We start from the raw sequence: 13,844 nt of genomic DNA on the forward strand, positions 1-13,844 counted from the left end.
TCTTTGTTGCCCTCCGCAGGACACGCTCCGGGACACTCCAACCCACTGGCACTGCGTCCCACGGGCCGAGCCGCCGCGCACCTCAGCCGGCCGGGCAGCAGCCACAGGCGCAGCCCGGGGACCGCGGGTGTCCCGTGCGCGGGTGGCGGTGCCGCGGTGTCACCGCAGGGGCTGCGGGGGAGGCGGCGCGGCCCTGCCGGGGGGGCGGCGCGGCCCCTCAGCGCCCGGCCCGCACATGGCGGCGGTCACATGACCGGGGCGGGGGCGCGCGACGGTCACATGACGCGCCGCCGGCGCCGCCTGACGTCCCGGGGCAGCTCGGCCCATGGCGCCCATGGCCTCGCTGCTCCTCGGCGCCCTCCTGGCGCTGCTCTCGGCGTCCGGGGCGGCCGCCGAGGCACTCCCCGGCTCCTACCAGGACTTGTGCAGGTGGACGGCCGCTGGGACGCGATGGGGCGGCTGGAGAAGGGCTGTAATTGCGGGGGGGGGGGGGGGGGGAGGGCGCCGGGAGGGCGGGGGGGTCGGGATGTCTCTTGGTGCCCGTGCCGCTCCTGCCCTCCGCGGGAGCGCAGCACCGGGACTCCGCAGCGCGGGCCTGGTCGCCCCGGCTATTGGTCGCCCCTTCCGGGAAGGGTCAGGCCGGGGATCTCCGGGGGAAGCGGTGGCCGTGTCCCCGGGCGTGAGGCCGAGGCTGGTCCATGGCGAACGCGCAGTAGGACTGGGAGCCTGAGGGGCGGCTGAGGGGCCGGTCCCCTCCGGGACCTCTCTGCGTGGATCTCTGCAAATACAGGAAATCTGCGGGTGAGAGGATGAGTAGACTTGCTCTGTGTAAGTCGCCTGTGGTCAGGACTGCGCCTGTGTTCAGTGTAGTCTGAAAAACACGAAGTGGTGTTGGTTTGGAAGGGATGTCGCTTGAGAGTTGGCTTCTTGCTGAGGACATCACCATGTGCCATTCAGTTACTTACAGGCGAGGTAGGAAAGCTTTCAGAAACTGCCATGTCGAGGTGTCATCATTATTCATGTCTTGACATTTTTCTGCTCTAACTTCAGCCGTGAATTTAGTCTAGCACCAATATCTTGCTGGTCTTAATTTCTCAATTATTTAGCCGGAATATGCAGGGTACATACAACAACACATTATTTCATTCAGTGTCACTGTGAAGGCACCAATGTAGCAGACTGAATGTAACACTAAGGGCAGAGGTTGGATCTCTGGAGGGAATGGGCTGTCCACCTGGCAGAGTCTGGGATATGATATTGTTAAATGTTGAAAAAGCGGGAAAAAAAAGTAGATTGGCTTGCAAGAATAACCCATGAGGGTGGCAAAAATTGGTTTTGTGGTTTTGTCAGATGACCACCCTAATTGCAGAATTGAGACAGAAATGAGAAACTATCATGTAGCTTCTGGAGGGAATTTAGCTACCCTGATGAGTGATTTTTGTTGTTGGTTTGGTTTTTTGTTTGGTTTGGTTTGGTTTGGTTGGTTTTTTTTTTAAACCCACCCTAAATTATTTGATTGTCAAGCAGTTCCTACTCTGAGAGTAGTGTTAAGTCCTGTCAATGTCTGTCTTTGCTTTGTTGTGGGTCTGTGACAAGCGGAATATTTGAGAGTGCTATGGAGGGACATGCAGTCTCATTTTGGAGGCAGATTACTTAAGCTAGTTTCATTTGGTTACTGGCAAGTGAAAATAATTTGCACATAATTTGCACAATCAGCAGGTTTCCTTTTAAGATGAACTGCTTCAAAAACATGCATTTGCTGTTGTGCCATGGCAGGGTAAAAACTGCTTGGAAGGACTTATGTCCAGTAATCTCTAATGGGTAAAAGAAGAAACAAGAACTTGTTGTCTGTTAGGTGGGAAGTCCCCAAGGAGTTCAGTGGTGAAGTGTTTTCTTGGGTATAGTTGCCAAAAAACTATACCAAGTGAGGAATGATGCAGGTAATGCAAACACGCTACTGGTGGAATTTTCAGCCAAAAGTTATGATGCCAGTGTGCAGGAGAAGTCCCTGACTGACCTATTTTTGTACTGGCTTAAGACAAGGTTTTTATTTGTTTTACAGCCGTTAAGAAAACAGTGTCCTGGGTTTTGTGTGCTGTGATAGGGCTGGTGAAACTGCAGCAGCTCCTGTGTGTGGTGTGTGAATGTCAAAAGGTGGGCAAAGAAGGAAACTGCTGGGGATTAGAAGAGGCACTGGGTTTCCTTTAAGTAAGAATAGGAAAGTTGTTTTGCCAGAAGGAGGAAAGGTGTCAAAACTGCTTTGCGCAAGAACTGTGGCATGAGGCTACTTAAACTTGAGTTGGAGGTTTTCATTGTTTTGTGTAGCCTTACTGCTGGTATGCTTGGATGGTCTGGGGAAGGAAGAAAAGCTTTCATTCTCTGAAACTTTGTCTAATGACATGGCTTCAGTCTCTGATTTTGTTATGCTTTGTTCTTGTTTGCTCCGACAGCTGACTGTGCTGTCATGTGACTTGCAGTTGGAATTCTTTTTTTATCTTCTGTGTAGAGGTTTCTCCTGGATTGGTGCAATATGAGCACCTGGGAAAGAACACAGGGAACTGGTTGGATATAAGAAGTTACTAGCCAGTTTGGTCTCTCTCTGAATTTTTCTTCTTCCCCTTATATCTTTCGTGTTACAATGCAGGAAAAATTCTGGAATTAGAGTTAATTTTGTGACCTGTTATTCAAGTCCATCTACTTCAAATCTTGAGAGTTTGGGTTCACTTTCCACATAACACTGCAAAAGTTGCTATGTAACTTTCCTTTATTTCTTAAAAAAAAAAAAAAAAAAAAAGCAGAATATGTTTCGAGTGTGATGGTAGAGCAGCAGACAGAAACTGCCTCCTCTGTGGGCTGTGCCTGAAAATCTGTACTGGATGAGAGGTGATGTAATGACAGGTGATGTTTTTGCCCCCTTGCAAGGATAGGAACTGGTGCATAACTTCAATGATTTTTAGACTTGTGGATGTAAGGGAATCTCAAGCTGCTGTACAACACAGGATTGCTATTACGCAGACTTCAAATTTTGGGGTTGTAAGTCAATTCTGTTTTATGTTAAACGCATAGTTTTTAATAACACAACTCCTACAGCTGACTGTACCTACACTTCTGTTCATTCAAACACTGTCTTTTCAGCCCTTGTGAAACCACAACTGTCCTCATCTGTGCTGCTTGAAACCGTGGAGTTAGCGTTCAGCTTGGCCTTGGTAAAGAAGCACATGCTGAGTACAGAGAGGTGACCTTTAGGTGCACTCATTCCGCTCTATTAAGCGCTTTGACATATTTAAGTGGGAGATGTCATAAATAAGATATTACTGGACCTATATACCGATGTGAATGGTTGTGTCATGTCCCTGGGAAGCTGCCATTGTAATGTCTGAATGTGATTTCTCAGCACATGAGCTGCCTTCTGTAGCTCTTGTGTACTTAAACTTCAAATTGCTACCCCTTTTCTTAAACACTCTGTAAAATGGTGTAGTAGGTGTGGTTTAGAGTGCAGCATGAAAGACCAAATGTCTTCTGGATGCAAAAAGCTGAAGAGCTTGTGGTGTAGCTGTAAGTCTGTCATGCATGATGCACACGCAAGAAAACTTGCCTGAAGACAAACAGTGTGCGTGGTAGTTGGAAAAGGGGACGGGTGAGCTAGGGCAGAATTAAGCATGGGTAGGGATGCATTAAAAAGCTCTTGAGGCATAGTGACAGCTGTACTTTGTGCCATTCAAGCTTGCATTTTCTGTAAGGAGAGCTTGCTTTGACATAGAGGTTTCTTTACCATACATATTTATGTGAAAATGGTAGTCACATCTAATAGTGATTTCTGTGGCAAGTGAGCTGCAAGCGTCAAATTTGCAGTGGCCATCCTGGAAATTGTTCCTGAGCTTGTCTGCCTGAGATTGTGGTGGTTGAAACTGCTCATAAAGAGCTTTGGATACTCGTTTAATCTCTGCAATGTTCTGACAGCTGAGAAGCATCTGGGCACAAAATTGTGTGGATGCATAATCACATGTGGATCTGCTTTCCAACTCTGTGGTTGTAGGTTGCCTTGTCTCTCTGCCAGGTCATCTGTGTAACACCCCCTCAGCAGAATGAGCTATTTCAGTGCATTCCGCAGAGAGAAAATGCATGATTCTTTGCATCTATGCTTTACAGCTGTTTGGAGCAGGGTGTACTGTTCTTGCCAGCAGTCATTCCTCGGGTAACAGTTTGAGAACCAAAAAGCTTGAACTATTGTTAGGAGAATGGTGGCAGTAGTCTCTCTGGTGCTCTGCTGATTTGAAGTGGTTCACTAGTGCTCAGACCTCAAAGTGGCTCTGGCATTGGGATGCACATGATATGACAAGTGTTAGCCTTCTGAACCTTGCTTGACTTCAGTGCCTCAGCTTCTGATTACAAAGTAAACTAGGCTTGCTTTCCCCTTTCTTATGTTATTTTTTTCATATTCTTCTTTGATTAGTTAAAAAAAAAAAAGCAGAGCTCTCATTTGATGTTGCAGCTTGCTGAAAAGTAGATTAATTTACTTTTTTATGCGATTGCTTCAGTGTCTCAAAAACAAAGCTAGGTAACTGGAAAGGCTGACCTGCAGGCAAGGTTATTCTCAACAACTCGTTTGGACCTTGCTTGCGCAACTGCTTTTGACAGTGGCCTGAGCTGGCACTGCCTCCTTCTGTGCCTCCCACTGCTGGTGCATGGCCATAGGGGGAGCTGGCCAGGCTCAGTCCCCCCTCCACACACATGCACATGCACCTGTTGTTTTTGCTGAGTTAATTTTGAGAGAGGACAGTCCCTGGGCCCAGCTTGTGTCAGGTGCTTGGGCCAGCAACGCTGGCAGGAGACAGGAGCGCCTGCCCAGGGCAGGGGGTGGGGGGTGGTTGACGTGAGTGTATGTTTCATCCCTCTAATTGTGGGATAGCTCACAGTTGGGTTTATCAGAAAACAAGCGTCATGTTGTGGTTTCAGCAAAAATAACTGTTTGACAGTTTTAAACAGGGCAGACATTTTGTTTGAGCCCCAACCTTGAATTGCTCCAGAAATGGCTGTTTGAATGGTTTAATCTGTGAGGTATCATTTTACTGAGCTCCCTTTATCAGAGACTGCATCACACCCCACCCTGTGATCATGGCTGTTGCTTTTAAAAGCTGTTGGTATAACAGCTCCCTAAACTAGCTCAACTGCATTGAACCAGGATAGCTTAAGCCCTTCAAACAAGATAACTTCGTCTGGCCCTGGCAAGGAGTTAATTACATCAGGCTTCACCACTGGTGGAGGTGAATGCTGAGCTAGCTGGAGGAAGCCAGTCCATGTGACTCACATGGTCAGGATGGGCAATGTGATTGCCAAGAGATTGTTTCCCTTATGGATTGTAGTGGAGAGGTCAGCTTGTATCTTATTGAAAAGTAGAGCACATGCAACTTGAAACTGTTCCCAGGTACTGATTTAGTGCCAGGAATCTTACTTGTGTGAGAAATAATTCTTGCTTTTACTGCGAAAGTATTTTTCATCTCTCTGAGAACAGCTGCTTAGGCTACATCCAGGGTGCTGTTACTCGCAATGAATAAATCCCACCTTGCTCTTCCCACAGATAAAAAAAAAAAATAGAAGTCTCTGTAACATCCATGAAAGTAATACTACTCTGGAACTGCACTAGATTTCCACTTCTATGGACCCCTGAAGTTGTGGTTTGGAACATGATTGAACATTGGATTTCATACTCCTTTTGTGCGGACTGTTTTGAAGAATTCCTCAACCTTCCCTGTCCAGGGGCCTGTGACAGGGCAGAGGGAAGATCTGGCTTCAGTGGCTGCTTTGCTTCTGTTCTGTAAACTGCTTGTCTTGTTTCTGTTTTGCCTGTGGGTGAACTGACTTGAAGATGCTGATTTCCTCTGTTTCATAACATGTTAACATGGACTGGGGAAGCAAAACCTTAATCTCTGAATGATAATTCAGTTGTGTGAAGGATTTAAATTCTTGTTCCATTCACAAACAGATTTTAACTTGCAAGTTCCCTATAAAAACCAACAACACACTGAAGAACACCCCAGCTTGATTAAAAGCTTTGTGCCTTAATATTATGTTACCTTTTTGTCATCTTCAGAGACCAGTCAAAAAAAAGAGTACCGGAGCCCTTGAGAAATTTTCAGTTCTCAATTTGAGAAATGCTAACTTTCTGAGGCTTCATTGTGAAGAAATTGGGTTTGGATTGAAATGCATTTTCTCCTGGATGTAAAACCAGCTTTGGTTTTAATCTCTTGATGTTTTCAGAGCCCTTGAAGATAGTCAGGTTCTTCTAACTTCTTTTTTTGTGTGTTGAAAAGCTTTATTCCACTGCTGAACTTTGGTTATTCTGTAGTGTAGCTAAATTCTCATCATCCTTCTGCATCGATACTGCCTTTATCCACTTCAGAAATGCAACAGACTAGCTGAGAGAGCTCATCAGTATGATTGTAAAAGGTCAGGTCTGCCTGCTTATGAGGAAAGAATAGTGGCAGGTATTTGTCTAGGATTGAGACACAGTCCTTGAATACATAATTTTATTGGTGTTTTGGGTATGACTCAATACCTGGCAAGTTATTTTTGACCCTTATATTAGGATATAAAGCCTCAAATATAATAATACACTAATATATAAAGATTTTCTTTGTTTTTTCAGTTCACAGAGAATTCTCTTGTATTTGTCCCTAACTTGTTCCAGCCATTAGCAATCTGAAATGAACATGGCTGCTGTAGTACAGGGAATCCAAGAGCCCCGTAGTCAGTAACTAAAATGGAAAAGTATGTGATATCTTACTGCTGGCTCTTTGATTAGATCTGGGATGCACTGGGTGTGAGAGGAGTTCTCAGAAGATTTAAAATTTAAAATAAAGTAGCTGAACTGTTGTTGCCCCTTTCTCATCCAAAAACTGGACATCAGAGCTGAACAGGAATGGTTTCTCCTCCTGGGGAATCTGGAGTATGATAATGCTGAGTGGTGCAACACATATGACCTAGAGATTAAGGCAAACAAACCTGATGTGTGAAGCTTCTTATCAACTGAGATTTGTACATTAAGACAAATGCTTCTGTGGGTCAGATAGGTGCACTAAATTTTGTGTGAGTTGTAAATAACATGAATGCCTAATAAGTCACTGTGCTGACCTCAGTTTTCTGATGTGATGATGAGTCTTTATTAATCCTACTGAAGTTTCCACTTGGGATAGAAGGGAAGCTGCGGAATCTGTTATCGTGCAAAAATCAAGTGTCCAGAGGATGCAGGCTGCTGCCAGTGCCAGAAGAGGGGTAGCTGAGCCAAGGTGACTGCAGATGTTTATTGAGCTGTGCTTTTTTAACAGAGCTTGGCCAGAGCACCCTGATAGTAAGCCAGGCTGTCTAAAGAGTTCCTGGCTCTAAACTAAGTGACCTGGGCCTGCCTCAAAACTGAGCAGTACTGTGTCATGTGACTGACCACATTTTGCTGCAGTCCTAGTGCCTGCTGTGAGGGGAAGGAATTCTTGCTCTGCCTCTGAACTGTGCTGCATTTGATATTTTTCTGCTGTTACTTGGATTTATTCCCAGTTATATTTAACCTGAGCTTCATGTTCCTTTCCCAGTTTTTAGACAGCTGGCTTTCTGATATGTCTGTAGCTAGGTAGTGTGGTCTTTCACTGAGTGTCTTGTGGATAGCTTTGCTTGGTTTGCAGCTTTTTACATCATCCTTTAGGAACTGTTCTATTGAGATACTGAGATACTGAGGTGTACATATATATATATATATATAATACCTTAAGGTGCAGCTAGGCCCTAATATGTACTGTTAGCATCTTTTGGTCTGAATACTGTAAGACTCTCAACCCCAATTTTGACCCTGAAGCTGGGCGGCTCCACTGCAGGATGAGACTGGCTGCTCTATTCCACTTAGACTTAGCACTTCTGCCAGTGTTGTTGGGCAGAATACTAAGGTGCAGTAGTGTCCAGCCTGCCAAAGACATCTGAGAAATGTATCAGGTTGTCAAGGATAATATATCACAGGTAATGATCCTTAGTCAGAGTGGCCTTCACAGAGGTTTGATGGGGAAGAATGGATGATTGGATGTTCAAGAAAGGGGGGAAAAATGGATTTGATATTACATTCCACAAGTGGTTAAATCTGTTTTGCTCTTAGTCCCAACAAAATAGAAATTATTTCTGGTATTTACAAATATAGAACAGAATGGGAATTTAAGTTAGTGGTGCTCTTAGCCTTCAACTTGGCTATTTCAGGGACTTGTATCTAGGTGATATGCAATTCAGACAACTTGAATACCAATTGACAGGCATTTTTGTCTTTTCAGTTACACTTGGGAAGCAATTGATGCAGACAAAGAGGTGCTTTATAAAATAAATTTCTGTTCTGGTGTTGAAGAGTGTGGAAGGACAAGTGCAGTCTGTGCATATGACATCAAAAAGAAGACCTATCTTTCTGTAGGTAAGTAAACAAGTGTATTGTAGGTAGTTTAGAGCAATGTTAGTGGGTGGTCTTATAACTATTAGAAACTTCGATGTGTTAGCAAAGATTTCTTTTTTTTCCCCTTCTTGGAACAGTGTAAAACTTTGTTTTGTTGCAGATTTACTGGGGAGATTTGGTGAAACATGATCTGATTGTAGATAATCGCTTTATGGGACTGTGAAATCTTATGGTCTAGTTAACTGTAATCTAGTGTGAAAGTATGCAAGGCTATCTCAAGTAGCATAAGTGCATCTACCTGTGGCAGGATATGGACTGTGTACAACTTTGTAAATACTAACACAGGATAGAGCTTAAGTTACAACTCTAAAGTATACTCAGCCTGGCCTGATGTAATATCAGGTCTTTGTTCAGAGGCAGGTTACTCTCTGTAATGCAATCTTGGGAGTACTGCTAAGTGTCCTGGGTGTCATCTTCAAGTTGTTCCACACAGAAAGGAAGTTAATTACATGCAGTTCTCTGGTTTTGGTTACACTAGTCAAATCTGGTCACGACTGCAGTAGTTCACAGCTGTTCTTGGTATTTTGAGGAGAGGTGGACTTGTGCATACTGATCTAAATATGAAACTGGCATATTCCTATACACATGCACTTGATTTCATCAGTCAGAAGCACCTTGTGTTCTGAACAGTATTTTTTCATGAGTTCATGTTACATATTTTCATGGATGTTTGTTGCTTTCAAGGTTGCTTTTGTGTTTTGGCTAACAATAATATATGAGTACTGTTCAAGAGGCGGCTGATTATTGACTGTTACTTCTAATAGAATAAAGCAGTAGCTTTCTGAAGAGCAATATATCTTCAGACTGCTTCATAGTATCTGCAGATCTGAAGTCTGATTTAGCATGTTTGCCAGTCTTGTCAGCCATTAGCAGATAGCTCTTACAAGAAGCTGTGAGTCTTCATTGAATTGCTTGAGCTTGAGCTGCTGGAATATGGTGAGGACAAAGGTGTTTCTCATCTGTCAAATGTCATTTGTCAATGTCAAATACCAATGTACAGCAGCTGGTCAGCTTCTATTCTCCCCACACCTCTCTATTAACAGTAGAGATACTTTGGTTTCAGTCTGTGATTAATTGGTGCTTTTCAAACAAACTGTTAATGTTGGGACCCAGGCTTACAGAATCACTGAGTGCATGAATAAAGGTATATTCAGGCTCCAGAGTTTTCTGGGATGACTGGTTAGATTGCATTTATATTGAAACTGCAACTGCATGTAGTGTAGCATCTGCTCTGAGGAGCGTGGCATCTTAGAGCACTGGATGCTGTTATTCTTGTTGTATGTTTTAGGAATGAAACACATTTTTATCTCCTGCTGATGGGGGTCTCAGCTCATATGCCATTGAGGTTTCAGTTGCCTGTGGATTAGAAAAGAAAGCAGCATCTAAGCTTCTGTTTTAACGTGCTGCTTTGGGTGAGACTGGAATGTGGCAGGTGGAGTGAGATGGAGGAAGTCTGTTCTTGCCAGGGAAGTGTGAGAACTAGAGGCTTGTGTAGGTTTTGTTCCACACTTCTTGTGGAAAGAGGAAGGGAGAACAGAGCTGGGTGATGACTGAGCAGTATCAAATATTCCTCTGTATGCAAACCTTGAGTTCCTGAGTGCCTCAGTGGTACTGAGTGGAAGAGGATTTAGCAGCAGATGTACTGTGGTCTTGCTGAGGCAGTTTGAAGTGACTTTCAAAGGCTAAGCCACAAATCTTGTTCAAGTAGGATAGGTTTTTAACTACCCTGCAATAAACTGAGAAATCAAGGCAGTGCATTTAACATTGTCATTGAATTTTGCTTTGTTCTATTGGTCAGATTGTCCAGGTTTTGTTCTTGCTCATGCCTCTAGATGCCTTGGAGCTTCATTACCATCACACTGAGTTTAGATCATGCTAATGGGTTTTCAAGCTTGTTTGTTAAAAAATAAAAAAATCACTCCTAGTGAGAAGAGAGGAATCTCTTTGATCCAGGTCTAGGCAGGTATAGATTCCCAGTTACCTAAACCAGCTAAACCACATACTTGTCTTCAAGCAATCCAGATGACATGAGGTTACATGTATGCCAAAGATGAGGGCAGCTGAAGGACCTTTATATGGGGGAAGAAGGGCAATTTGTCAGTTGATAAATTTTGTTGAGTTGTAAGCTTTCTTCAAATATGGGCTTAATCAGTGCTCTTCATTCTTTCAGAAAAAAAAAATCAGTGTAAACAATTTATTTGTTTTTTAAATACCAGCTGTGCGGGGATGGCAGCTGTAGGACTGTTCGTTGCTCCCAGCTTTAAGAGGTGTTAAGGCCATATGCTCCATGGCAGTAATCAGTCTGTATCCCAGGGAAGCCTTGTGGCTAATGTTAACTGTGTGTCAGTGTGATGTACCAGGGTTTTCTTCTCTGCACTTCTATTAATCCTAGAAGTTTTCAAGGGTAGGCAAATATTTAGTTCATGAACATCAGTGAGGATGGAAATAACATGGTAGTTATTTAATTTTTTAACTTACCATGACACCTAGTGACTCATGTGCCATGTAGTTGGACTACTCCTAGAAAATGGAGATACTACTTTAAGTGTTTGTTAACCTGATGGTGAAATGTGCACTTTGTCCAGCTGCAGTAGGATGAGTGGACATGAAATGATAGCTGCCACCTAAATGCCCCTTTCTTCTGGACAACTGATTGGATGTCTTCCATGATTGCTTTTTTCCTGATAAGTAGCTAAACAGATGGAGTCAATGAGCAGGAGGTGTTGTGGACAGTGCCTTTAATACTGATTTAGCACACCTGTGCTATATGAAGTATTTGCTGCTAAATTTTGTGAACAGTACTAGCTGATTAAGTAGTGTGTTGCTTTGTGGAGGGAACACATCTCTGAAGTCATGAAGAAACATGAGTGATTGTTGTAGAGAGAGCTTAATGTTGCAGTAAAAGTGGTTGCAGCTCTGGAAGGAAGCTGATCATGTAAGGGGTTGATATCCCTTGCTCTGTGAGCCAGGGTGTGATGAGGCATGTGCCACTGAAGAGACTTGTTAAAACGTTTAGCAAGCTCCCAAACTAATCGTAAGCATGCAAGGGGGAAGAGAGCGTGCCTGTTGGCCTGTAGTAAACAAGATATGCTGGCTGAACTTGTTTTTTCTTGAATATTGCTTTAACTGAGAAAATTGGAATCAGTTCACAAGTGCCTTTAAAGCCATGTACTGTGTTTTTAGCACTGAGAGAAACTAGTGCTTACAGAGTGCTATGTCCTCAGATGGTGCTGCCATAAGTTCCCTGCTAAATGGAGGCTTGTAGCTGTGTACACTTATAACTGGAGAGGTTTTAAGTCATGTGCATATGGTTACTATATACATCTCTTACCTAGAAAGTTGTGTTGGCTTCCTTCTGCTAATCTGTGGAAGTAAAGAGGATACCTTGACAGTATCTTCTAAGCAATGATGTGATAAGTAAAACTCATGCTCTCAAAGCAGTATGTAGCTCTTAGGTTTGAGAGAGTTGCATGGCAACTTGGCTAGCATCAGTTCTGGAAGCTGTAAAACCTGAAGATGGCCTTTTGATAACACAGGAAATATAAAAGGCACAAACCAGTTGTATCATCTTTCTCCCCAGTTTTTTTGACTTCTGCTCTTCTTGGTCTCTAGACTATATTACTTGGGTGCAGTGTAGTTTTGCTTGCCTTGAGTGAGGTGATAACAGGCTGGGCGAAGTTCCAACAAGTTTTTAAAATGAAACAACATTTGGTGTAGGTGCAAAGCTAGCTATCTGCAATGATTACAGATTTGACTTGCTTTCTCCCTAGTGTAGACATGAACTAAAATGGAAAGGGGGAAGCTGATCAATACTCACACTTTATGGCTTTTTCTATAGTTCCAACCAAACTTGTTGCAGGATTAAAATCTACTTATCAAAAAAAAAAAACAAAAAAAAACCAGGCTGAAGTTAGCATGTAAGATCCAAAAAGGGTTGGTGTTTAATATTAACCAAAATGGGCTTTAGCAGGAACATTTCAGTGACCTGAGCTGGTGCTCATTATGACTTGAAATGTGCTCCACCTTTCCCCTTCATGTCAAGTGCTGGGAAGGAGAGCAATGTGCAGTGACAAAGCACTGACCTTACTCTTCGTGCAGCATGTGACCTGTGCTAAAGGGGATGGGAGATGTGGAGGATTTGCACTGAGGCAGTGGATCTGTGCTGGGTTTGTCTGCAGACAGTGCCAGTGCACAGGCACCAGTGTGTTCTTCATTAAGCACATTAAAGATTAAGTGGAGCCAGCAATGTGCACCTGCAGCCCAGAAAGCCAGCTGTATCAAAAGCAATGTGGCCAGTAGGTCGAGGGAGGTGATTCTGCCCCTCCTTTCTCTCTGGTGAGACCCCACCTGGGCTACTGCATCCAGTTCTGGAGTCCTCAGCACAGGAAGTACATGGACCTGTTGGAGCAGGTCCAGAAGAGGGTCACAAAAATGCTCACAGGGCTGGAGCGCCTCTCCTGTGAAGACAGTGAGAGAGTTGAGGTTGGTTAGCTTGGAGAAGACTCCAGGGGGACCTTATTGCAGCAGTCCAGTGCTTATAGGAGGCTTATAAGAAAACGAGGACGGACTTAGAGGGCCTGTAGTTACAGGACAAGAGGTAATAATTTTAAACAAAAGGAGAGTAGATTCAGACCAGATATAAGGAATAAATTTCTTTATGATGCAGTTGGTGAGATACTGGAACAAGTTGTCCAGAGAGGTTGCAGATGCCCCACCCTAAAAATGTTCAAGGTCAGGCTGAACAGGGCTCTGAGCAATTGATCTAGTTGATTATGTCCCTTCTAAACAAAACCATTCTATGATAGACTCTCTCTCATCTTGTGCTGATGCTATTATTATAAATGGTATAGAGGCTGAGAAACCAATAAATAGAAGCCGGTAGGAGGAAGGAGTGAATTGTGATTGAAACTAGTTGGTAGCAGCTTTCCTTGTTCCTAAGGAGGCGACTAGTTTGTAGTAGCACCTGCTGTTGTACTTTTATTTTAAAAAATGTTTGCTAAAAACCTTTAAGAAATTAGAAGTGTGATTAGAGATGTCAAACACTATCTTAACTTGGATCTGGTCTTCCAAATCAGAAGATCCACAAAGATCTTCAGTTGTACTGTCTTCAAGTGGACTGGTGTGTCTTGTGCTGCTCAGTGGTTGAAACTAGACCCTGTCTGTTGAGCTTCTGTGAAGGCGTTGTGTTATAACACCCTTTTTTCCCCCCCTCTCATTTTTAAACCTTAGGTGACTTAGCCTTGCTAAAAGTTTCTGAAAGTCTTCTGGAGCTCAACACTACACATAGCTGCTTGCAGCAAGGCAGTGAACACCAAATTCAAAGCAATATTAACTTCCTGTGTGGGAAAACACTGGTAAGTCTAAATAA

General features: G+C 43.6%; 1 protein-coding gene across 3 annotated transcripts in view; it reads left to right on the forward strand.

The window, feature by feature from the left end:
- Positions 1–292: 292 nt before the first annotated feature.
- Positions 293–13,844, forward strand: part of IGF2R (insulin like growth factor 2 receptor) — a 57,685-nt gene continuing 44,133 nt past the window's right edge. For all 3 annotated transcript variants that reach the window (XM_039568473.1, XM_039568474.1, XM_039568475.1), the window contains exons 1-3: positions 293–429; positions 8,304–8,437; positions 13,706–13,830. In XM_039568473.1, the coding sequence (XP_039424407.1) occupies positions 326–429; positions 8,304–8,437; positions 13,706–13,830 (363 nt within the window). In that variant the 5' untranslated portion in view covers positions 293–325. The remainder of the gene's footprint in view (positions 430–8,303; positions 8,438–13,705; positions 13,831–13,844) is intronic.

Source organism: Corvus cornix, chromosome 3, assembly GCF_000738735.6.
Source record: "Corvus cornix cornix isolate S_Up_H32 chromosome 3, ASM73873v5, whole genome shotgun sequence".
NCBI lineage: Eukaryota > Metazoa > Chordata > Aves > Passeriformes > Corvidae > Corvus > Corvus cornix.